General features: G+C 39.7%; 1 protein-coding gene across 1 annotated transcript in view; it reads right to left on the reverse strand.

The window, feature by feature from the left end:
- The window catches only part of cntnap2a (contactin associated protein 2a), a 329,215-nt gene that overhangs the window by 139,262 nt on the left and 163,670 nt on the right, over positions 1 to 26,283 (reverse strand). Inside the window, exons 4-8 of the mRNA XM_061239599.1 lie at positions 19,327 to 19,474; positions 15,950 to 16,153; positions 14,340 to 14,524; positions 13,074 to 13,217; positions 9,285 to 9,543 (exon numbers count right to left, since the gene is read on the reverse strand). Coding sequence (XP_061095583.1) covers positions 9,285 to 9,543; positions 13,074 to 13,217; positions 14,340 to 14,524; positions 15,950 to 16,153; positions 19,327 to 19,474 — 940 coding nt within the window. The remainder of the gene's footprint in view (positions 1 to 9,284; positions 9,544 to 13,073; positions 13,218 to 14,339; positions 14,525 to 15,949; positions 16,154 to 19,326; positions 19,475 to 26,283) is intronic.

Genomic DNA, 26,283 nt, shown 5'->3' on the forward strand with positions numbered 1-26,283 from the left:
GAGTAGGCAATTGTGAGTGGGTTAATCTTCCAGCCATGACACTAGATCAAAATCAACTGTGAAATATTTGCCAATGTTTACTCTTTGGATTTCTAGCTGTGTTCAGTGCAACCACTACCACAGCTGAAGTTAATCATCGCAATCTTACCAAATTATATCCAATCATTCTTGAACTGAAAAAATGTCATTGAAAATAATTGTCTTTCATATGAAAGAAGAGAAAACATATGAAATCAGGTACAAACAGTTTCTCATAGCAAGAGCAGTGTCAGATGGATTTTAAATTATGAGACATTTTCAACAGTGCTATTTTAACTAATATGTATGATTGATTCAGAATGCACAGGTTTCAAACATAAGATGAACAGTCTTGAAACATTGCAAACATTATCACAACATGGGTTTCTGCAAGGAACATACTTGCAGAAAGATATACTCTTATACACTCAGTGAGCACTTTTTTAGGTAGACCTGTGCACCCACATGTTAATGCAAATATTTAATCTAAATCCATAAAACATGCAGACATGGTCAAGAGGTTCAGCTTTTTTTCAGACCAAATATCAAAGTGGGAAAGAAATGTGATCTTGACTGTGGAATGATTGTTGGTGCCAGATAGGGTGGTTTGAATATATCAGAAACCGATTATCTTCTATGATTTTCGCACACAACAGTCTCTTGAGTTTGCAGAGAGCAAAAAATGAAAAACATCCAATGAGCAGCAGTTCTGCATGCAGAAGCACCTTGTTAATGAGAAAGGTCAGAGGAGAATGGCCAGACTGGTCAAAGCTGACAGGAAAGTGACAGTAATGCAAATAACCACACATTACAACAGTGAGGATAAGAACATCTCTGAACACACAACGTGTCAAACCTCTTAAATGGATAGGCTACAGCAGCAGAAGTCTAAAATTGTATATATTGTTTTTTCTAATAACTATGAGCTATAATCCAGATTTGTATGCTTACAGTATTACAAATATAGAACAATATATGTACCGTATGCTGATATTCGCAACATCAATCGAAAATTATGACTTCAGGAATTTCCTTCAGACAAGCAATGATTATAATAATAACTGACAATGGGTTAACTCTTTTTCTGTTACTTTTATTTTGACAGCAAATACCAATAAATCACAGAGCCTTGATATTTAAGGAGGCTAAAAAACATTAGCACATAATAACCACAGTGCACACCAACTATAGAAATAAATACTCTTAAACCACAAATCATAAGATAGGGAAAGACTTTCACTCATGCGGGATCCCCACAGAGCACTTAACCACTACTACTGTAGCAGAGCACAATTGCTCACTCTCCATTATGCATGATGCAGCAGGCCAAAACAAGGTCACTGTGTCACTTAAAACAATGAGAAATAAGGGCCACCAATACTTGGACTGGGAGGTCTCACCCAACTGGCTGCGATTTTTCACCCACATTACTGACATGGGACATTTTGTTAGTATTCCATTGTTTGATACAGACACAGGCAGTGTTCATAAAGAACATGCTAATATAGCAAATAACAGGAAATACAGTCCTGGGACCGGCCATAATATTTCCCCCCCACATCAACGGCCATATAAGCTAAGGAATAACCATCACTCAAAAGAATACACCATTCTCTACTCAATTCCCTCAAAAACATGCACCTTCAACAAACATTGCAACCCGTAAGTATTTGGACAGTGGTACAATTTCTGTTCTTTTGGCTCTGTACTCCAGCACACAGGCCAACAATAGGCTTACTGAAACAAATTGTTTGTAAGGTGGACAAATGAATGAAAATAATAATAAAACATTCCTATGGTAATCTGATAACGCAGTATTGTTTGCCCTTTAGTGACTGTATAAAACGCAACCATAAGAATTGACCAAATAAAAATTCTGTGAATTAAAAATAAATTTTATTTGGATACAAAACACTTTTTAAATGTTTTCAACTTCAGTTGAAACAACATTAATTACAGACCAGCTCTTTAATAGCTGGATGTAAATCACTCTGCAATACAATTACTGCAAAAAATTAATAAACCTGTGCTGTAGGGCATGAGTAGGATAGCAAAGGCTAAAACTAATTTGTTAGTCTAGGGGTTTTCCAATTACATTCCAAAGGTAATGCAAGAAAAACCTATGGCCTATCCAGGGTATAAGGAAAGTCCAGACCTATAGGAAAGGCATGCAAATATATCCCCTCCCCCCTATCCATAAGATGGCCAATTGCCCTAAAATGCAATTATTATATGAAATGCAGGTAATCCGAGAGTTACAGTTCTTGCCCACGACCTGGTGCTGCTGTCATCATCTCCACACTGATATTGAACAGCTCGTATGGGCTGTGTGTAATTACTGCCACTCCATGTGAAAGGGCATTGCTTGTTCTCTTCCCATGACTTTTTCCCACAGAGCAGACTTGCATTCACTGAGTTAATTAAAGTTGGATAAAAAAAAACTTTAGTATAACACCGCACTGAACTCTCACAGGTTTTCACATGGTTGCAATTCATTACTTAATTTGTTAAAATAACTCAAAATGTGCCAAGTGTGTTCAGCTTAAGAATTGTAAAAAAAAAAAGAGTTTTGTGGACAACAAAACATAAAGTTTTAATTGAAAGTAAAAAAAAGCAATTCCTCAAGTAATTGCACACAGCTTTATTAGGCACTTTTGCTATTAAATTATTACATTTTTGGAGTTAATAAAGTTAACTTTTATAATGTACTTACTTAAAAAAGATGCTTTTCCTAAACTACATAGTCACATGACTGATGATGACGGACTGAGCTTGATTGTCCCACAATGTCAAAAAAATCTGTTTATGTGACATTGTGGCAGTCTGAAAACATTATGATGGCGGCTGACCTGAACTGGTGGTCAAGCTGCCTCAAGTTGCAGCCGTCCTTCAGGAGCACTCAAATGTAGCATGAGTAGAGGACCATCAACAACACCACACCAAGAAGCCTCTCTGACCCAGTGTGACCAGCTCTGCCCACTGCAAGGAGCCCAAGATGCCTGTGCTCTATTCAGTGACGGACACGGAGAACAACCAGAGAACTGGCCAGAGATGGAGTGGGAGTATCACTGTGTCACACTATTGACTGATAAAGCCCTGGAGTCCTACACTGCTACAAACGAGGAGGCTTACAGCCGCTACGTCTTCCAAGCAGTGAAGTCTGACATCTCCCCAGAGATGTGCCACCTGCGGTTTCAAACCAGCAGCACACCACCAGGAGAGACGCCAAATGAAACCTGCCTTTACCTCAAAGGCCTATACCGATAAATGGATACAACCAGAGATGTGTATCAAAGAGCAAGGGTGAGTGTTGCAGGAAAGGGATTTGCATAGAGCCAAAAATAATGTATTTACATGATGTATGTAACTTACAGCCTCGACTGGTTCAAAAGAATTGAGCAAAATTAATCACTTAAAATCTAATGTTCTAATATTTACCTGAATTCAAAGTTATTTATGGGTATAGCATCATGTACTATACACACTCATACTGTCAAAATGAAACCTATTTGAGTGCAATTTGTAAATACAGCTCTGGAATATGGACCCTGAATATGGATACATTATTGCTGACTGCTAATATAACTATACATGCGTTCATGCATATCTGAACTGTATAAAAATACTGTGAAACTGCAAAGTTGGGGCAGTTAAAGAGGAAATCAAGATTTCTATCGCAAGACTGCTGCTGTCGTTATGCCATCAAGGGGTATTCCTGATAGTTCTCCTCTGCCAAGTATTCAATATTCTGCAGGCATGATTAATAACATTCCCTTTCCAATCAAACAGACTACAGTAAGACCTGTGATATGATAAGAAACTGTGAACATTTAAATGAATACAATCTGTCATATGGACATGGCTCCAGTGGAACATTACTAATATAACACATATGGGCCAGTACTATTATTTATTTATTTTCACATTGGGGGCTCAAACACAGGGGGGAGCCCCATATGTTTAACACAATAATACATAGCTTAGGTTTAATATGTTTAGCACATAAAACACGTTTGAGACCCCTACAAATAATATTTAGTGAGGACAACAGCACGGATGCCTGACAAGGTTAGGGAACACAGAGCGATATTGGACCACAATTTCAAGATCCTTGATATTCTTAGGTTTGTGCTTGTGGGCTGCCCTCTTAAATTCAGACCACAAATTTTCAATAGGGTTCAAGTCTGGAGATTAAGATGGCCATTGCAAAACATTGATTTTGTGTTCCTGTAATCATTTCTGTGTGGATTTAATGTATGTTTCGGGTCGTTGTCTTGTTGGAAGATTAATCTGCAGCCAGGTCTCACCCTCCTGGCAGAGGAAACCAGGATTTGGGCTAAAATATTGTGGACCTTAGTGAGATTTATCATGCTATCGATATTAACAAGAGCCCCTGGACAGCTAGCAGCAAAGCAGCCCCAAAGCATCAGTGATCTACCACTACATTTTACTGTGGGTATCAAGTGCTTTTCCTTGTATGTAGTCATCCTTTGCCACCAAACATGCAGATGATGTACAGAGACAAAACCAGCATCTGAAACGAACACCAGCCACCGGCCAGATGTTGGCTGTGGCCAGTGAAATTATCATGGTTACCTACCATGTTGGCGAGTGTATTTTTGAATGCCTATGATTGAATGGGTGTGATCAGTCAAGAGTGGCTTCTGAAGCACACAGACAAATCGGTGTGAGAGTACATGTCAAATGATGCATTTTTAGATCTGAATTTCCTATCTGAATTCTAAATAAGGTCTTATTTGTTTGAAATTGTAATGTTTTATGGATGATTTTCAGTAGTGGCTTGTAGAAATCTATATCTACCTGCCACAGTGCTGGTGGAGAAAAATAATCGTTTCAGACCCTTTTCTTCATCTCCCACATCATCTTCCTCACTGTGCGTGAGTGAGGGCAATACAGGGAGACTGAGCTCCATTAATGAGAAATAGAATTTCATCACAGAACCCATTTTGTTTTGTTTTCTTTTGTGGTACCAATCATTTTGACCCCTGTAAAAAAATGCTATTACTCAAAATGAATATTTTTTCATTAGAGTGTATGTAAGTAGGTTCCCCAAATGTTTCAGAGGAAAATTTGAATCATTATGTGTATTGTTTGTTTTTTCATTTTCATGAAGGGTGCCAATAATTCTGGTGTTTACTGTACTTGTCATGGACATTCAGATATTTCTTTTGATATGAAAATGAAACAGCTTTGTGATAGCTGCAGTGGAGAGCCTGGAGAGAATACCCGGGCACAGGCATGAATAAAGAGGGAGGCAGAGAGAGTCTAATCCCAGCCGGGTTTGAGCAGGGAATACATCTGTCTGCAGTTTCATGCAGACAACTGGAAAGAGAGTCTCTCAGTGAACTGAATTTACACTTCACAACTTACCCCTGAAGACTGACGTTTTTCATTTACATTTTCACTTTGCCAAAACCCAACAGTGATTTATTAATTTGCAATCACAAAGGGATCTGTCCTCAGTCACCATATAAATTGCATATGCCAAACTCACTGCTTAACTTCAAAAGAAAACTCACTTTTATTATTTTCACATAAGTAAAAAGAAAATTCATTAAGTCATATTTAACTGTTTTGGTAAAATATTGCGTGTGGAGGAACAATTCATGTGAATTGATTGAAAACTAAAAAATAAGAGAACAAAAAAAAGGATTCAAACTCCCACACTTTTGGTTTAATTGTATCACGTGGCAAGGTGGATGCAAAACTGATAATTAAATATAAAAACTATAATAAATTGTGACTCACAGTTTGGTTCAGTTCACAGTTTTAGTGTCACTGTTTTTGGTTCAGTCTGGTTCTGTATGTTTTTTTACAAAAGTAACATTGCCAAAATTTCATTTATTTGGCCAAAAAATATTTTTAAAAATGGTCATTAAAATGTAATCATTTGAAATTAGCAAAAGCATGAGCATGTTTGCTTTTTCCTTCAAAAGGGAAAGTGGCACATTAATATAGCCACATTACCACATGATCTAACAATATTTTCAAGAACAATAATTTTACCCACTCCTTTTGCTCAGGTTAACTGCCCCTCTGCCACAATTGGGATATGTTTCTATCCAAAACCCCATTTACCAGTACTTGGCAAGCAATTCTACATTATGTCACAGTAGCCAACATGATGACTATTGGGTTAGAATGTTACATAGCATAAGAAATGAAAGAAAGGTATCACAGTGGTGCAATCCTGACTCAGTCAGCACCATGCAGACACAAAATGGAGCAAACACTAAAAACTCAACTGACTAGAAAGCTATCTCAATTGCTGAGGTCCGGTTTTGGTCCTGAACCTCTGTAACCCAGCAACAGGAACCAGAAAGCAGTATTGCGACAAACAACCAAAGGCATATGCAGACCCACCAGTGTTCACACGTAAACAGCTAAGTTAAATACTAACTAACTAGTGGCAATGCTACGTCACAACAATAGAGCAGTCATTATAAAGCAGTCTTAGCTAATTACATATGTGTATGAAATACAAACAGGACTGTACAATAAGAATTTGTAAACTATGTAAAAATTTGTATATTTGTAAAAAATGTCTAAACTATTAATATATGGCTAAAATATGGGCAAATGGCATACAGGAAGTCTGTTGTTGAATATGTCACTGTCAAAACATATTTCCATGCTTACAAATAAAATACATGCAAAAATGGCCTAGTTGGTCAATGGAAATCCTAAATCTTACACTTCTAATCCATTGCAGAACAAACGCAGAAAAATACGTACTTTGATATGGCTATTCCCCTCACTGATAGCATAACTAAATTAACTTATAAATATATAAATAAATAAATATTTTTTAATGCAAAGCATTAAAATTCCTTCCGTGGGTCAGAATAAAGACACAGAAAAAGATAATTCATAAATACTTGGGGTATATTAATATTAGGAGAAAAAGCATCCATTAACAGATGAAGGATGGATTTGTGATTGTAAAAGAGATGACATCCGAGAGGCAGTTCACTCTCTCGGCTGCTTGTAATGCTGAGCCTTGTCACTCCCTGTCTCATCTCCCTCCGCTGTCTCATCTCCCTCCACTGGCTACCAACATTGGCATGCATCAAATTCAAAACTTGATGCTATCAGGCGTCTAAAGGGACCACTCTGTTCAATCTTCAAAAAGACCGTCAGAGCCTGCACACAAACCAGGCCTCTCTGTTCTGCTACCTCTGGGAACCTGCTATCCCTGTTTCCTCTCCCCCCTGCGTGCCTGCACTTTCAGGTCAAGTCTCCAGTCTGTACTGGCCCCCCATTGTGGAATGAGCTTCACACTGAGGTTAGGACTGTAGAAACCCCACCATCCTCCGACAAAGACAGAAGACCAACCTTTTCAGACCGCACCATGGCTCTCCTGATTTTCTTTATATATCTGCTGTCTTTCCATTTCATGCCTACATACTCAAAAGTCATTAACGGTGGAGAATCAAGGATGCATGAAACCAATTAAACCAAGAATTTATAGCTAGATTTAAAATTAGGATACAACCAGATCCCACAGAGAACACGGTTGGTCTGTGTGATGCATGCTCAGGGATACTTTTCAGGGTCAGAACCTTGAATGAAGACCTCACCTGTGCAATAGGCCAAAGATCTAGAGTGCCATGGCTGATAAAGATAATGTTATATTTACAGGCAAAAAATACTTTTACAAGGTGTTCACACTGAGCAAGAGTAAGCAGCACTGCATTATTCACACATTCTATTTAACAGTTCCAGTATTTCTTTAGTAGGAAAAATATGCAGCATGCCAGTGTATCAGTAAAATAATGAGGAAGTTCAGGCATTGGAATATAGCAATTACCCATGAATCCCTTTGGGAATCATACTTAACTACAGACCATTAAGAAATACATGCTCATTTAAGGGAGTTTCATACTCCTTTTCCACACTTTCAAATTTGATTTAGGGAAAATGGGTATAGGGAATGGGAATAACCCCTGCTCACGTGGAGCAGGGTACGCAGGGACAAGCAGAGACTGCTCGGAGGCAGACCAGCCATGATGGAACGAATAACAACCCTGAGTACACAGGCTGCCACAGTATAATTTTACTGCCCTTGAAAAGCCATCATGAACTCTTTCCCCATTTATTCCACAATGTGAAATGGGATTAGATTTAAGACTGCAGGTCTCTGCTCCCACATACAGACTGATGGGGAACAGGACTATGAAGTGTTTCCTGGGCCTCCATTTGCTTTCAGACAGTTGTGCAGATATCCAGTTATGACCCCTTAACATTTGTACAATCATATCTCCGTTCATCAAAGTTTTAGAGAGGTTTTCTGGCCTCTAATCTTAAGATTGGTTATCATATATTATTAAATATTTAAAAAAAGGATATTGTTATTTTTGTGACATGCGGCTAAATGCATTCTCTGAAACATCAAGCATGCTATTTATTTATTTATTCATGCATTCATTCAGTTATTTCACTATCACTGTATTTGACACAAAGACAACTAGCACAACAAGCACAAGCTATCTCAAACTAATTTAATTCACCACACATTATTGAGATAGCAGCAGAACACTGGCAGCACGAAAAAAATTCTGTTAATGCGACTAAAAGCAAAACATCACTCTCAGTCAGTCTAGTACCATCATCCTGCAGTACTACCAGTTGACTAAATTATTTCAAGATTTGATTTCAGCAAGGGAGCGGAAGTAGCGTGTTATCACAACATGTTCTCAGACATTTCTACATGGTTGGTAAAGAATTTTGCCACATTGTAATAGTTATGTTGAGAGAATACTATTGTATGTGTCAATCAGAATCCATTGTGAATTGGGTTGCATTTTACAGAAAATAGTAAAATAGAGAGAGAGAGAGAGAGAGACAGAGAGAGAGAGAAAGAGAGAGAGAGACAGAGAGAGAGATGGATGGTGATTTCACTATGGACAGCCCAAGTCATCAATATTCTGCTTATTCTGCTGAACTTTTCCATAAGCGAGGAAAACCCCAAGTCAAGTGACTTCTTAGTTCACCTGTGTCTCCTTGGTGATCAAGAACTGCCAGCTGCCAGCATAATTATAATCATAGTATCATATATTTTCAACCCATGATGGAAATGTGTCATCACTGCTGCCAGTATAATTTTGATGTCATTATGGAGATTATGCTTGCCCTTTAGTGTGTAACAGGGGAAGTCACAAGGTCTGGGAATATTTGCTTTGGTTTCAGTTTAATAAAAAAGAATGAATCACAGTGCAAACAGTTAGAGGAAAAGTAGGCATTACCAGATGATATGTCTATCCGCGTGTTCTTCTTCTGCGTGACGTTGATGTGCACGCTGACTTTTCCCTCGCTCAGCGCCAGCTCCAGCATCCCGTCGGTGAGCGCGCTGAAGAGCAGCAGTCCGTTGGCGTTCCAGGTGCGGAACTGGAAACCGACCGACACGACGACATGGTTCCTCTGTCCGGGGAGCTGGAGGAAGCTGGTGGCGTTGAAGAACACAGGGAACGTGTGGGACTCCACACAGGTGAAGCTCAGGTTACGCTGAACACCCCCACAGAAAAAAAAGAAATGCAGAACAGGTTTAAACAGCAGGGTCACTAGATGAAATGCAGGCTCAAACTGATTGAACCACGCTATACCCGGGGCAACACAAACGGTAATTGCACATCAGCTAGTCCAGCATTGCCATGGTCTGGATTTAATCCAAAACTGAATGAGCCACCATGCAGCCCCCAGTATGTTCAGTTAAAATCTCATCTAACCGAATCCATGTTCACCATTCATGAATAAATTACAATGATCCATACGGTGACACTTTACTTGAACTCCTCGCCATAAGGATGCCATAACACCGTCTACACATGACCTAATAGCTATCATACTTTTATCGATAAATGTTATGACAGATGTTACTGTCATAAAATGAACCAATTAAATGACAGTTTTATGTGCTTTATCATAACCTGACATCATCTGTTAAGCCGTCCTGTCATAGCTGTTATGTCATGTGTATGACAGTATTAGTAAAGTATTACCATACTTTCTGTACTGTACTGTACATCCTGCCATGACAGAACAGGATGTAATTGATATTTCAAGTTTTCAATCAACTGAGAAAGGTGATTTGCTTGAGTCTGAATTTGTTGTTTTAAATCCCCGAATCTCATGACAGCTCAGCTCATAAACATTTCTGCACAGTAACAGTTACTGTACTGGTGCAGACTGTTGTCATTCTAGCACCTGCATGTTAATTATTGGCTTGTTTCCCATCACACAACAAAGATATTTCCAACATACAGTACCATACTCACTGTAGAATTCAAACGGAGGAAAGAGCTAATCCTTATTAAGATTAATAGCCCCAGTCAAGTGTAATAAAGTGGCAGCTCTAATTCTGTCTAATTATTCACATGCATAAAGTCATTTATTTCAAACTCTAATCAAAGCTTCTAGTATTATCATGAATCTTCATTTGTTGGACAATGGCCAACTTTCTAATACTTTGCAGTTGGTTAATTATTTCAAAAGAGTTTCAAAGGGCTGTGCATTATCAAGCGAATGTATCTAATAATACATTTCAACAAGTGAGTTACTGTCATAATAATCTGGAGCATGATCACATGATAATGAATGGATTTCAAGCATCTGACAGTCCTATGACAACATTTTAGAAGTAAAACATGCGACAAATCATTTCTCATTCATACTAAGCAACTTTCTAGTAGTATTCATGACATGGATAGTATAATAAAAAAGGCACAATGTGTATATATATATATAATTTAAAAAAGGTGAATAGAGAAAGTCCACTGTGCTGTGAGATACAGCTGCAAAAGTACATCTGAGAGAGAGTATGGAACATGAGCATTACACAATGTACACTGAATGGGATTTCATGAACATCTTGAACAGAAGGTCAGCGTAAAGAAAATAAAAATCTCTTTTCACATTCATAGGTTGACACAGAAGTTAAAACTTTTTTGACCTTCTGGTCTACTTCTAAATTCAACCAGCCACCAAAGATCCCAGCAGAATTATGCCTAAGCAAGCCAGTCTTTCCACTGTAACTGTGCAAAGTAAGTTTGAATGGATCAGCGTAGTTTCATAAAGTGGGTTTTTTTTCTTCTCCTATCAGGGCCACTATTGCATTCTCCTCAGGAGCTTGCTCATTGGAAATGGACTGTATATCCTCATCCAATTCTGGAACTGTCATACTCCAAATAGTGTTGTCGCCACCAGCTTCCCAATTGGTTTAGTCAACAAGTTTAATCAACATGGGTAAGCACAATATGGTGCTAAAACTATTCCCAATATATTATTTTGTAACTATAATATCTCAATTTACCAGAGGTAGGATAGAAGCAACTTGATGTAGGTTCATGAGGTCTAGAGGTCTGTATCAGGATAGATATAAGGCCTGAATTCTAGGTATGTCCAATAACATAAGCTTTTATTCTTCTATCTATGATTTTACATTACAGTTAATTCATTTAGCAGATGCTCTTAAGTCTTTTCTCTTGCAGTGTAAGAAAACACAAGGGCATAAGTTGTGTATAACCATGTAAAATATATGATTTATTAAACAGTATTGGATGACTAGCCAGATTATTTGAGGTGCTGCAAATAAATGTATTCGATACAAGTAATCTCTAAAATATGTAATGACAAAACTGGAAAGCATGCAGTGTGAAGTGAGCGATCTTGAAAATGTATTTTGTCATGGTCATAAATTGCGAAGAATGAAAAACTGGAGATGACCTGTTTAAAATTCATTACAGACTCTGTAAGGGAAATTATTTGTTTTTACAACACAATTGTCCACGGTGCACTTCCAGATGAAATAAAAACAAACAATGTTTCCTGTACTGCAAGTGTAAGACAAAACTGGCATTAAAGATTATTTCCTCTTTGCAGTTTAATCTTTTTAAAAAGTGAACTGGTTCATAACTACAATTGCAACATATTTCAAATATAGAGTAACTAATCAATGCTATCGTATTGAACTAGAAATGTCATGAATTGCATTTAGCCTTTATCAGCAGTTCTCCATTATATTACCTGCTACAACTCACCAAAATCTTTTTAATGTGATTTATTAAATTTGAATACAATCATTCCTACACAAATAATAAGTCCTATTTGCCTCCACAACAAGCATGTCAAATTGTCAGAAGAGACTCAATTTGTTTTCCCTTAGCACATAGGCATATACTTTGTCAGTGTTAATAGTTTGGCAATATGAATTGTACTGATTTAAAACTTAGACATTTTTTAGAAAGCATATGACTTCTAAAATTTATGTCAGTGTTTTGCTACTTACTAAACACCTTGTGATCTCCCAGCAAATAATTATTTGTTTGCCCAGCGAATGTCTTTCCCTCTATTAAGTTTATTCATCATAATTAGTGCATGAGCCAGCTATTTATAAATGGAATGATACTGCCTTTCCAAACGTTTCACAATGAATGACAATTAAAAGGAAAGGGCTAAAATTCTCGAGGAAATGCTGTGAGCTACCATAGAGGGAATGGCTAGTTGAATTGCAATATCAATGCAGAACGGACCAACAACGTGGGACATTCTGTATAGTTTGTGCTTTAATTATGATGAATCCAGTAGGCCAGACATAAGAAAAGCCTTTTTGTCCTTATTTGGAAATGCATAACCGGGAGGAGAAGAAAAAAATTTGTTGCCATATCACTCCCAAAGGTATACATTATGGGCCCATACAGTGATGACTTAACACCAGAACTAAAATACTATAGACATCCAGAAGGATTCAGTTGATAGTAAAGAACAATTATCTGTCCCTGGGCCATCTCTAGTCAGTTTTAAAATTATACTGACTCACGTGCACCTCTCTGTTTACAAAAAGCATAGTCCAATAAAGTGCAACATAATCCACAAAAGTACAATGATGAAAAACCCCAAAAAACGAAAAAAGGAATGTTTCAAAATATGTATTGCATTTCACTCACACATTTTGGAAACTTTTTCCTCACATATGACATTCAATACTCTCAACAGCATAGCATTAATTGGCTGCTAGACACAGCTAATTAAGGACTCACAAAGCTTGATGTGTCGAGCTTCTTTCTCCGGGCGAGGTCAGTGATGTTATCACCATTGTAGTTGATGCTCTCCATGCACCCTTTGAAGTTTTTTCTGCCTCCTGAGCTTGGCTTCCCTGAGTAAGGCATTCCCCCAAAGCTGAGCTGTAGGGATTAAAAATATTAGACCAAAGTCTGATAAAGGACTCATTAGAACAGTGAATGCTGTCCTCTAAGCATTCTACACTTGAGAGAGTATGAGTGATAGAGAGAAAATGCAAGGGAGAGAGGGAAGGAGGGGGTGAGCGTGTAATGTTTTCTCTTGTTGTAAAATAAGGAAGCTACAGGTATGCACGGTTAGAAGGCTTGTGGATGGGTTAGTTTTAAAATGTATCGACAAATACATGCCACAATGCAGTCGAAGGCATTTCCAAAACTATACCTTTACATCAAATAAAATGGAAGAAAACTGGGCATATTAACTCTGGTTGGAACTTCATTATATTTAGTTTAATCTGTAAATGTCCACAATATGTGTTCCGACCTTTAGTTATGTGACAATTCTGTTTTCATATAGTTATAAATAAGTGAATTATTTGAAAAGGGTTCAGGTACAAAGGGTTAATAACCTGTCCAGGCACTTCCTATCCTATGTCCACAATATATTTAAAAGCTATTTTTCTCCCTGCTCAAGATTAATTTCCATATTTAAAGTATACCTATACTAACTATGCATTAATCTTTGAGTACAGTTATATCCTATGATACATTTACGGTATGGATTATTGTTCAGGTAAGAAGAGAAAGTAATGTCAGTAGCAGCATCTGAAAATTAAACAGGATCAACAAAACCTCCCAATCCCAAAGCATGTAATGAAGATATGGCACGATCTTTGGAGACTTGTATATACATGCTCTTCTGTTCTACAAACTCTAGAAGTCTGGAGAGAATGGGGTGATTAATGTCAAGACCACCACTCACTTCCCTTGGACTCAGGAGACCCAGGCCAAAACTACGAGTAAAAGTGCTCCACATAGCATCGTGTTAAGTGTCTAACTCTCATCTGTCCAGAGATATGAAGATGCTTTCAATACAAAGTGAAACACAATGCTGGATTGTCCTAGCAATACATTCTGTTAATTCAAGTTGTTTCTAATATAATAGTAAAAAATTCCCTTGCTATGTGAATAAAATGAAATGGTGATTAAACTGTGCAATGCACCTTGACATATGAAAACTACACGTGGGGTTTTTTTGCGCCCAGTTTACTTTTATACCAAACTTACCTCATAGTCCAGGTCAAGATGGTCAAACTCTCCATTTGTGCGAAAGTGCTGTGTGTGCCTGTCCAGGGTGAAGTTGACATTCCGTCTGTAGCGCTCGATGACCACTGCGTGCCAGTGATGATCATCCAATAGGCTTCCGCTTGTTACTGATGTGTGCCCAAGAATGGAGCCATACTGATTACTGCCTGCAGTTTGGACAGCAGGGAGACAGTCTCTGTAAGTCATGCACTCATGTTGGATCTTGGGATCACTTACAAAGTATTTTTATTTACTTTATTAAAGCATATCTCCAAGAGCCCTTATTTACAGAGCCGCTGAAGTAATGAAAGCGGCAGTAGGCTTTCTCAATGAACGCAATGTTGTGAAAACATTTTGAAAACTAGGGCGACCTGTAGCGTAGTGGTTAAGTTACATGACTGGGACCCTTGAGGTCGGTGGCTCGATCCCCCGTGTAGCCACAATAAGATCCGCACAGCCGTTTGGCCCTTGTGCAAGGCCCTTAACCCTGCATTGCTCCAGGGGAGGATTGTCTCTGGCTTAGTCTAATCAACTGTACGTCACTCTGGATAATTTCGCGTCTGCAAAATGTCATTAATGTAATGTAATATAATGTGATGAAAACGATAACACCCATTGGCCCTGCCTACAGAGAAAGAGACACACCACCCACTCTCACTGCTTCTCCACACACTGTATTGTGAACGTGCATCAACATTTCTAGCTATGACTCCTTAGCAAGCAGGTTTACAGGATGAAAGACTGGCATAGGCTACACCAAACATTTCGCATTCAAGGTGAAACAGCAGAATCATTTTTGCTGCTGCAGTTTACCAATAATTCAATAAAACATTTCCCATGTAGTCATCCAGTTCTGTCACTGATGAAGTGATGGTTTTGCTAAGTTCACAATCAAAAGTTAGAAATCTACCTGACAGTATGCGATAGCTAATATCAGCAAAATATTTCTATACCTGTAAAGTATTGAACAAACCTACCTACTACCCCAGACTGACAGCTACTCGATACACAGCTTTTTGGACACAGAATCTCCGGGTATAAACAGTGTATGGTGCAGGATTTCTCCCACAGAGGGTCTTACTATATTGCTACCAATTAAGCGTGTCTGTTCCCAGATAGCTGTCTAAAAACATTACCTACTGCAGCTTAAATAATGAAATAATACATTTTGGCTCGACTCTATCTAAAAAATACAGAAACCAAAAGTGAATAAAAGCCTCTTTTATAGAATTACTGTACATACAGAATGTGAAATAATATAAAATGTAATATTGAAATTCATAACTCTTAAAGACAAAGTGCCATTGTGGTCAGATCTAAATTTCTTCTAATGTGTGAGATGCTGCCAACAAGGAAAGCAAAGAGTCTGATGCAGCATAACAAACAAGACCAAAGTCAATGTGGTGTGACGGAATCTATTTTCCTCAGAATGCCTGTGCTTTTTCAAACCGCTGCTGGAAGTCGCACGCAAGGCCACACAGCTCTGTCCCTTCACTGGCTGTGGAGTGCAGAGAACCCTCTCCACACATCACCTCATCTTTGACAGATATGTCAATAGATACCTCAACAAGAGATAATCATTTAAAGGCTACCCAAGTTTATCTGCAGCACCAGCTTGGCTCTCTTCAGCTCCAGGGTGATATAGTCTCCCTGCTGTCCCTCTCCGTGCAGGATGACACCCTCGCTCTCTGAAGTTTTAAACTTCAGGGCAATTACGTCCTTCAGAATCTTCATCTTCTTCATTTTGAAGCGGTATGAGATCACCCCTTGGCCGTCAAAGTTTATCACATCCGCCCCTAAAGAGGAGAAGGAAGATTAGGAGACATAGCCTATCTAGTGTCACACCCATTTTAGGGAAATGATGGCTTGAATGACCGTAGAGGAGATTGCCTCCCCCTAACCGTGGTCCAATTCGCAGATAAACTGTACCTGGAGTCCTGTGATAAACCAGAGTGTGGCAGGAGGAAATTACATTGTGCCCCCATCAGCTGACAAAGTCTTCCTGGTTACTGCACAACGAAAGGTGATTACATTGCCGGGCCTGTATACAATGTACTTCACGAAAGCATTTTCAGAAAAAATGCCTCTTAGCAGATTTAACTTCAAACTTAAGGAGATAAAATTATTTTCTTTGAGCATATTAAATACTGAGCACATTAATATGGATAAGGGGCCCGTTAACATGTAAGAAAATAAATATCAACACTAAAAGAGAAGATATTCTAATAAAATTTAAGAAGAGAGTGGTTGAAAGAACGTAAAAAATGATCAGGGTTGTGTTGATAGCGGTTACACAGTGACACATTCCAAGCAGTAGGAGTGCACTGTGATATGTTTTGTCTTACTCTGCTTAAAAAGCAATTGATTTCCGTTGATCTATTCTTAATTAAAATGTAAATAATCGTGTTAATGTCTCAGTGGGGTAAATTATGCTTCACTCATAACAACAGCTAGCAGGATTAGCTGACACATTGAGATGCATCTATTTGTCATGAAACTGGAAAATGAATGCCATTTGAGAGAGGATGAAACAGGAAGAGGAAATGCATGTGCAATATACATGTCAGCAATTTAAAAAAAACATACAATTGTTAATTAGGCAGTTTGTTTCTGTTGCTTCTGTTGATCTGTCACGCCATTGTTTAGAAATTCAATTACGAAGTTGTACCACAATGTCATAGATATTCTTATATTATTTTATGTTTCTTATATTGCTGCATCTAACAAATATAGATCAGTAATTTCATGTTCTCTGAAGACAACAAATATGTACGAAGTTTATAGGATGCATTATAAATCACCAGCATTTTTCAATATATAGTTTTGCTGCAGATGGATGCATTTATTTAATTTACTTAATTTATTATAAGTTACTTGCAAAATATTCAATTTCTTACTGAATGCTATATTTTGACATAACTGATTACATTATTCATAAATTAGCTTTACATTACCAGTGTCAATACGTGAGTGATATTTTCCCTTGATAAACTCACAGTGCACCTGCGAGAATGTAAGAGTGGTTCGGCAGAGGTACGTATATGCCATGAGACCAGGCTGAGAAGAAGGCCATGATTTAAGAAACTTGCATTTATGGGCGTTACTTTGGCCTATGAGTGCTACTTCAACAGGGTCTGAGTCCATCCAACTAAATAAAAAGATCAATTCAATTCCCATTTCACACTCTCCTGTGAACTGATTACCCCGGCAATATGTGAGTACTTGTTGGGTCTGGACAGTTAGAGCTATCCTCTGTTCACTCTTCAGGGTGAGTTCCTTTCTCTCCCATCAAGACTGTTCATTCATTTTCACACATCATCAAGGTCAAGGTGCTGTATACATTTTCATTGCACACTTCATCTTTGGGCCAGGCGCTGGTTATTAGACCTCTTTCAACAGCCAAGCAGACTATCATTATTTGTTCATTGCACATCAATGCTGCACAGGCAAGCTTTTTAAAATCATCTCTGCCTCTCTTTCTATCTCTTACTCATTCTCTCACTTTCTCTTTATCTCTCTCTCTCTCTCTCTCTCTCTATCTCTCTCTCTCTCTCTCACACACACACACACACACACACACACACACACACACACACGTGTGTATACATATGTAGCATTACAGGGCTTCAGAGTTCCCCAGCATATTTTCATCTGTTTTTTTTTCTGCCTGCTGTTTGTGTTTATCGATGCCAGTGATCAGCAGTTTTTCAATCATATGGGAATATGTGGGTGCTCACTGGTATTGAGTCAATAGGAATGAGATTCACACTGACAGGAAAATCAACGAACATAAATAACTCAGGCAGGAAGAGATAAGAAGAATGATACATATCTGAACCCATCATATGGCACTTGCATCCATCATAAATATAAACATTAGCAAAGGAATTCATAGATATACACAAAAACATATGTTTTTGTTGACAAATACTTGGAAGCTATTTATGTAAATTAGTCACTATAAACTGAGGACTTTACCAATCTAAGGGCACTAAAAATTGCTTGCATGTAAATCTCTAATGTGTCCAACACATTAAAACAGTGATTGTCACTCTTACATTCCTGCTCTTCATTAAGATTGGATTGAAAAATTGAATATAAAATGCTAATCACTTTTTCTGAAATGTGAGGCATATCAATTTAAGCTAAATTAGTTTGTATGTAATTGCAATTTGTTATCGTGATCAGTTTTGCAGTCCTTAATCAAATGAAAGTGATGAAATTGCCAGGGGTTAAATCCCTTAGTAAAACAATGCATGTTGACACATTGTATATTCAATAGCATCTTCATTCATCTTCTTTCTAAAATTAAATCAAGATAAACACATAACCACATTACATCTATTATGAAAAATTATTGCTTCTTAATTACAAAAAATAACTGTATCTGGATTTTCCTATTTTAAGTACTGTATGTCAGATTTGTTGCTGTACATTGTACAGTGCATACAGCTATCAAGTACATTTCAATACTTTCAATTTAACCTGAGAATGAATGATGATGGATAATATGATGATATATGCATCCATTAGAATACATAATGTTCCGTGACTTTAAAATGCACACCCCTGGAAGGCTTTTGAAAGATTTGGGAAGTCTCTCACTGTGAATGAGTGCAATGTATCATACAACCCAGTGTATAAGACTCAGGTTGTATATCAAACTTTATAATTATAAAATGGAGGTGCACCTAATACATCAGAGTATCTTCTCAGGTTTCATGGCAAATATGTGGGTAACACATAACACAAAGTGAACCAAAATTAGTCAAAGGAAATACTGTGTTATTGGTTACATGTACTAGAAGTGTTCACTGACAGTGCAAAAATAGCATATTGCTTGTTGGTAAAACATCTGTGCACCTGAGATTTTGAAACTGTGACCATCTGGTCATCAAACTGTCATGTGAAAGAGAATGGCACACCAGTCTGGCCAGGTGTCTGACATTGTGGGTAGATTTGAACTTACAATAAGGACAGCCATAGATCTCTATCCTCAGACCAATACGCCCTTCTCCGCTCCAGTCCAGAGGAATAATACGCAGGTACCGAGCAACGATGGAATGCTGTAAGTCATGTCGTACCACGCTCTCTGTGTTGGAGTTTCCTGGAAATGCCTGTGAAAAGAAAGAAAACAGTGTTTGTGCTCCAGTCACACTGCATGTTTTATCCTCATATATGCACAGGTAAAAAAAAAATGCTGTATAATGTGTATAATGCTATCCGTACTATTGTACTGTGTACTGTGCCAGGGACGACGCACATACTGTGAAATTACAAGCTTTTCATGCAGTCATGAAAACTCCAACTAAAAAAACCTGGACTTGAAATGTACTTGAATACTTGGATAGAACAATTCTATGTGATTTGTTCGGAATGTACCAAGAGAGTGCGGATGCTATTTCCCGGGGTTATTGGATAAGAAAATGAATTGAGCTGAACAAGGGCTAAGTCACTGACACCACTTGTGACGGGAGAAAGTTTTCAAAAACCCAACAAGAGCCTTTCATTGAAATAGGCTAACTGATATGGTGTACAGTATACAATGTCCCCATAGATCCTGAGAATAAAATAAGTTGTGGAAAACATTTGTTCAGCATGAGTATAAGGCACAATGATCAAGTGAGTAGAGGTGAGAAAAATCGTCTCTCATTTCCTTTTGAGAATAATTGAATAGCAGATGTATCACAAGACAGGCGTTTATGGAATTGAAGGCTTTTCATGATGAGGCCAACCTTCTACATAATGTTCTAAAAAGCAACATTATAAAGACTGTCTCGAGACTTCTCAAAAAAATAAATAATAATGTTGCACCTTCCCCTTTTGTTCAGTTTATTGACTTCTGCTATGAAAACAGTCTTTCTGCTTAAACTAAGTTTGATGCTGTCTGACAAGTCACTTACATCTGGATTGTATATTTATATCTTTAAGATTTATGTTGGTGCTTGTGAATAGTTCCGCTTGTGAGAGATGCCTTCAACGATTTCTCGAGGACAGACAGAAATTCAGGCAATTCTGACAATAACACTGTATATAATACATACTTATTATTTTGGATTTTTCATAACGCCAGAAGCGAGCCACAAGCTCAGTGAGAGCGATTGTAATTTCTCCAAATGATTTACCGGAATGACCTTTTACCTTTTTTCCTATTTTTTTTTTTTTGCTGTGCACAGCAAGTCAACGTGACAATATCCTGGTAGATTTTGAAACAATCTGGGGGAAAAATATAGTTATAAATGATGGAAATATTGAGGCCGTGGCCAATCCTTCTGAAGAAGACTGAGCACAGCCAAGGAGATCTGAAGGACATCTTTCATGTGTAGAACTTAATAAATGGAGGTCAGGGTGCAGGAGAAGGAGAATGTGGGAGATTAGTGGTCCCTTTGCCTGTGTGCTGTTGGTAGTCTCTTGTGTCGCAGGGAGGTAGAGATTGAACTATCTTCCCATTCAGTAGGAGGGAACATCAGTGACCGGACAAAGTGTGTGGGATTAGAGATAAGCAGTAGAGCACGGTGAAGCTAAAATGATGTGGATTATGGGAACCATAGCAAGATGGCAGCCTGAAAATAGACTTTATTGTACTACCCAGGCTTTCTTGAGGGGACGAATTGCCATCGCAGTTGCTTCTATGACCTCAACATTTACTCTTGAGCTTAGTGTAAGATATACTCTACAGTGGCAGGTGGCTAGGGAGTGAAACTGTTCAATTGATTTTTTTTCCCCTTCGGGCACAATGAAATGTCAACCAATATTTCAGAGGAATATTTTTTTGTCTTTTTTTTAAAGATTTTTGTGCAGTGCTTTAAATGACTGCATGCAAAAGCATCAACTTTATTTCCAACAACTCAAATTCCACCAGCCACAGAATTAAAGGAATCCTCAGCATTCAGCTGCCCATATCCTTCCTGCAATCCATGCCCTTGGGTTCTCTGCTATGGTTCGAATCCCTCCCTTTCTTCTTTACAACTTTAGGTTGGCTGAAATTCTAAAATTAAATCATTAATGACTCAATCTGGGTGTAGTTCATTCCTATTTCAGCCAAAACATTAAATAGTCAGCAAGTGTGTAATTAGTTGGCCAAATGTGAAGCCGCCTCTGAGAGCTTAGCTGTCCGGAGTGTTGTTTAATCAAGCACCTTCACAATTTACGGCACAAAGGCCAAGAGGAGATAGCAGCTTTCTTTCATTAAGAGTGGGCCCCGGATTCAGGCATCAAGCCAGCTGTAACTATCGCAAGTGACACATTTATTGGTTTCCTGTACTGGAATTAATGTGGCAGTGCCTGCTTATGTGACGAAGCTCAAGAGACTATACAGAACTCTTCTTTTTCTAATAGCGCTATGTTGTCCTTCGCTAAATCAAAGTGTTCAGAACTGCTGCCTAAAAATGACATGCAACCTGGACAGATGTTTATCTCAAGCATAACTGGATCTATGAATAAGTCAAATTAATTTAGGGTCTAAGGTAAATAGCCAAAATGGAACCATTATTTATGTGATCGCTATGTGTTAAAACTATAGGCTATCCTAACTAATACGGCTATCCTTTTCCTGGTTATGTCAAGAACGGGAGAAAAAGGAATAATCTCTAAATAAATTCAGGCCCCCAGAAATTCCTCAGAAATAAATTACTTGTTTATGATATACACAAAACAAATCATTTATGAATAATTTATTGTAGTCATTTTCCTAAAAAGCTCAGTTTGTGTGTTGTGACAAATCTTTTGATTGAGTCCAGCTGCTTGGCAGTTATTTTGGAAGAACAAGCAAATCCACAGTTGACAAACCTAGACAGATAACCATTCTGTAAATTTCACTTTGTTATCTACAGCCTCTGTATACTGTATATAGTATAAACTCAATGATGTAGATGATACATTCATTTGAATGTATGTAGACCTCTAGACCAGCTTGTTAATGCAAATATCTAATCAGCCAATCATGTAGCAGCAACTCAATGCATAAAAGCAGGCGGACATGGTCATGTTCAGTTATTCAGACCAAATGAATGGGAATGAAATGTGATCTAAGGATCTGATGAATCTTAATTTTTGCTAAGACATGCAGATGCTAGGGTCAGACATAAACAAAAGTAATCCATGGATCCATCCTGCCTTGTGTCAATGGTTTAGGCTGCTACTTATGATGTAATGGTGTGGGGAATGTAATGTTTCTGTATTTGTTCAGTATGTTTTCATGTTTAGTCTTGTTTATTATTCATTTTTCTTAGTTACCTGGTTTATGTTTCCCATTACAGTTCTCCATTGTCCTCCCCTGTTATGTCTGCGTCTGAATGTTTACCAGTCTAGTCACTCCCCTGTCCGCGTGTCCCACTTTTCGGGTGGTTACGGTAGTTTTCGGTTTTTCAACATTTTTTATAAGACTCGCGATTCTTACTACCTGCTTTTTCTTGGTAGTTAAATGTTGTAAAGCACGATTCTTACTAACTACTACTAATCTAGGTTTTGTACAGTACTAATCCGATTAATAAACTTACTGTCTGTCTAACTAACTAACTAACAATCACTTTTATTGGGTAGTTTAGAAGTATTCACGTAACTAACTCACTAACGCTATCTCTTAGTATTTCTGCACTGTTCTGTAACTCTGCCTCCCTATGCTATCCCTGATTACTCGTTTAGTTTCAGCGAAGTGTTCGCACCTGTCTCTAACTATCACTACGTCTTCAAACTATGCAAATGTCTACTCCCTAATCTGGAGCCATATGTTTTACATGTTTTGTTTCGTGCATCCAGTCCGCGTTTTCGTCTCCCTCCCGTTATTATGTTATTACCCTATTATGTTTCCCCACCTGTTGTCTATTTGTTTAGCCCACCTTTTCCTCTGCCCCGCCTAGATTGTCACCTTCCCTCTTGTATTTAAACCTCAGTCTCAGTATGCTTCTTTGTCAGAACGTTGATCTTAGTAAGTGCCGATTGTGTGTAAGCCTTATTATAGAGATTCTTGATAGACACCCCTTTGCCTTGACTTCCGTACCTGCCTTGCCCTCTTGTTTTGTTTGCTCATCTGATCTTCTGGTTTTTCGACGTGTTGTTTTGTATTTTTTGACTACGAGTTTGTTTTTGCCCTTTTGTACCTTCGCCCTGTGATTTCCTGGATTTTGACCTCTCGCTTGTTTTTTCGACTATTCTTTTGCTTTTCGTTTTTGGCTTTGTACTGGATCTCTTGTCTTTTGACCACTGAACATTAAACTTCGATTTTTGGATTATCCTGTGGTCTGCGTCTGGGTTCTCTGCACCGTACATAACAGTACGTTCTGACCACGATGAACCCAGCAGACCAGTCCCAGCTGCAGTCCGTGCTGGGGAACCACGGAGCTCCATTGGGACACCAGCAGCAGCAGTTGGACTTGTTTGCCCAACAGCTGCGGGCAGTGTCCGACTGTTTGGCTAACCTGACCGTAACCCTCCAGACTGCGAACCCCAATTTCGGTACTCCACCCCTCAGCGCTGCAGCTGCTCCCACGGCACCACCTGCTCCAGTGTGTGAACCTCGCCTTCCGCCCCCCGAGAAGTACGCCGGAGAACCGGGAGAATGCCGGGCTTTCATTACCCAGTGCCAACTCATCTTCCAGCTACAGCCTTCTACCTTCCCTACTGAGCGATCCCGAGTTGCCTACATCATCACACAACTCACGGGACTCGCTAAGAAGTGGGGAACGGCCACCTGGGAGGCTGGACTACCCTGTGTCCAGGGCTGTTCATGGAGGAGATGAAGCGAATGTTTGACCGCTCTAGGCATGGTCGCGAAGCAGCGCGTGAGATTCTGCGCATGCGTCAGGGGGAACGCAGTGTGTCGGATTTTGCCATCGACTTCCAGACTCTGGCGACATCCTGTGGCTCGGCTAGCCAAGCCCTTTACGACACCTTCCTAAACGGCCTGGCTGCACGAATGAAGGACGAGTTGCTGACCCGGGAACTCCCTGACGACTTAGAGCAGCTCATCGCATTGGCCATCCGGGTGGACTCTCGCCTACGTGATCGTCGCTGGTTCCAGAGCCCAGGTCGTCCTGTTCGGTCTCGAGGGGAGACCCCCAGAGTCTGGTCCAGTCCCTCACCCCGGGAGGAACGCCCTACCAACACCGAAGAGGCAGAACCCATGAGGGTGGATCGTGCCCGGCTGACCCGTGAGGAGAATGAGCAGAGGATGAGAGGCCGGGTATGCCTCTACTGCGGCCAGGAGGGGCACTCAAACTGCCCAGGAAAAGCCAACGCCCACTAGTCACTGGGGGAGCACTAGTGGGCGTGACTCCTGTTGAAGTCTCCTCCAAACACCGCACCTGTTTCCCGGTTACCATCTCCTGGGAGGGGCAGACAAGGAAGGTCTCCGCCCTTATCGACTCCGGAGCTGAAGAAAGTTTCCTGGACCGTGGGGTGGCCACCAGGTGGGGCATTCCACTTACCCGGATGCCCCAGCCCCTGATGGCCAATTCACTCAGCGGCCAGAGGCTGGCCAGCATCACCCATAGAAGCATTCCTCTCAAAATGCTAATCTCTGGCAACCATCAAGAGGAGCTGGTGCTCCACATCATAGATTCCCCTCATTCCCCCATCGTCCTGGGCCATCCCTGGCTTGGGAAACACAATCCTGGACTGAGGTGGACTGGGAGAGGCATGAGATTTTGGGCTGGAGCCCATTCTGTTCAGCTCATTGCCTGCGCCAAGCCCACACCCCCGTCTCGAGAAGGTCTCCCGAGAAGGCTCCAGATCTGGAAGGGATCCCACCTGAGTACCTGGACCTTGCAGAGGTCTTCTGTAAGGCTCGGGCTATATCTCTACCTCCGCACCGACCCTATGATTGTGCCATCAACTTACTGCCAGGAACCACCCCGTCCAGAGGACGGCTGTTCTCTCTGTCCCGTCCTGAGACTGAGACCATGGAGAAATACCTCAGGGAGTCTCTAGCTGCAGGCATCATTCGCCCGTCATCATCTCCTGCTGGAGCAGGATTCTTCTTTGTGGGCAAGAAGGATGGATCCTTACGCCCATGTATAGACTACAGAGCCCTGAACGACATCACTGTCAAGAATCGCTACCCTCTCCCCCTCATGGCCTCAGCATTCGAACAGCTACAGGAGGCTACCATCTTCACCAAGCTGGACCTACGCAATGCTTACCATCTGGAAAGGTTTCTTGGCACACATTTGGCCCCTTACTACATGCTGAGCATCATTTAAATGCAACAGTTTGCCTGAGTATTGTTGCTGACCATGTGCATGGTCTGCCCATCTTCTGATAGCAACTTCTAGCAAGATAATGTGCCATGTCTCAAAGTACAAGTCATCTCAAGCTGGTTCCACAAACATGACAATGAGTCCAGTTTACTCCAATGGCATCCACTGTTACCAGATCTCAATTCAATGGAGAACCTTTGGAATGTGATGGGATGGGAGATTTGCAGCATGAATGTACAGCTGACAAATCGGCAGCATCTGCTTGACACTATCATGTCAACATAGACATGGGGCGACATGGCTCAGGCAGTAAGAGCAGTCGTCTGGCAGTCGGAGGGTTGCCGGTTCGATCCCCCGCCCGGGCTGTGTCGAAGTGTCCCTGAGCAAGACACCTAACCCTTAAATGCTCCTGACGAGCTGGTCGGCGCCTTGCATGGTAGCCAATCGCCGTCGGCGTGTGAGTGTGTGTATGAATGGGTGAATGAGAAGCATTAATTGTACAGCGCTTTGGATAAAGGCGCTTTATAAATGCCAACCATTTTTAGATCAGAAACAAATGTTTCTAGCGCCTCAAATCTATGCCACAAAGCATGCAGGCTGTTCTTGGGGCAAAGGGAGGTCCTAGTACTAGAAATATGTACATATTAATGTTTAAAGTACAGTGATATAAATACTGCTCAACAGGAATATAGCACTTTAGTAACTTAATTTACAAGCTGTATTGTTATGTC

The sequence above is a fragment of the Conger conger genome, chromosome 4, assembly GCF_963514075.1.
Source record: "Conger conger chromosome 4, fConCon1.1, whole genome shotgun sequence".
NCBI lineage: Eukaryota > Metazoa > Chordata > Actinopteri > Anguilliformes > Congridae > Conger > Conger conger.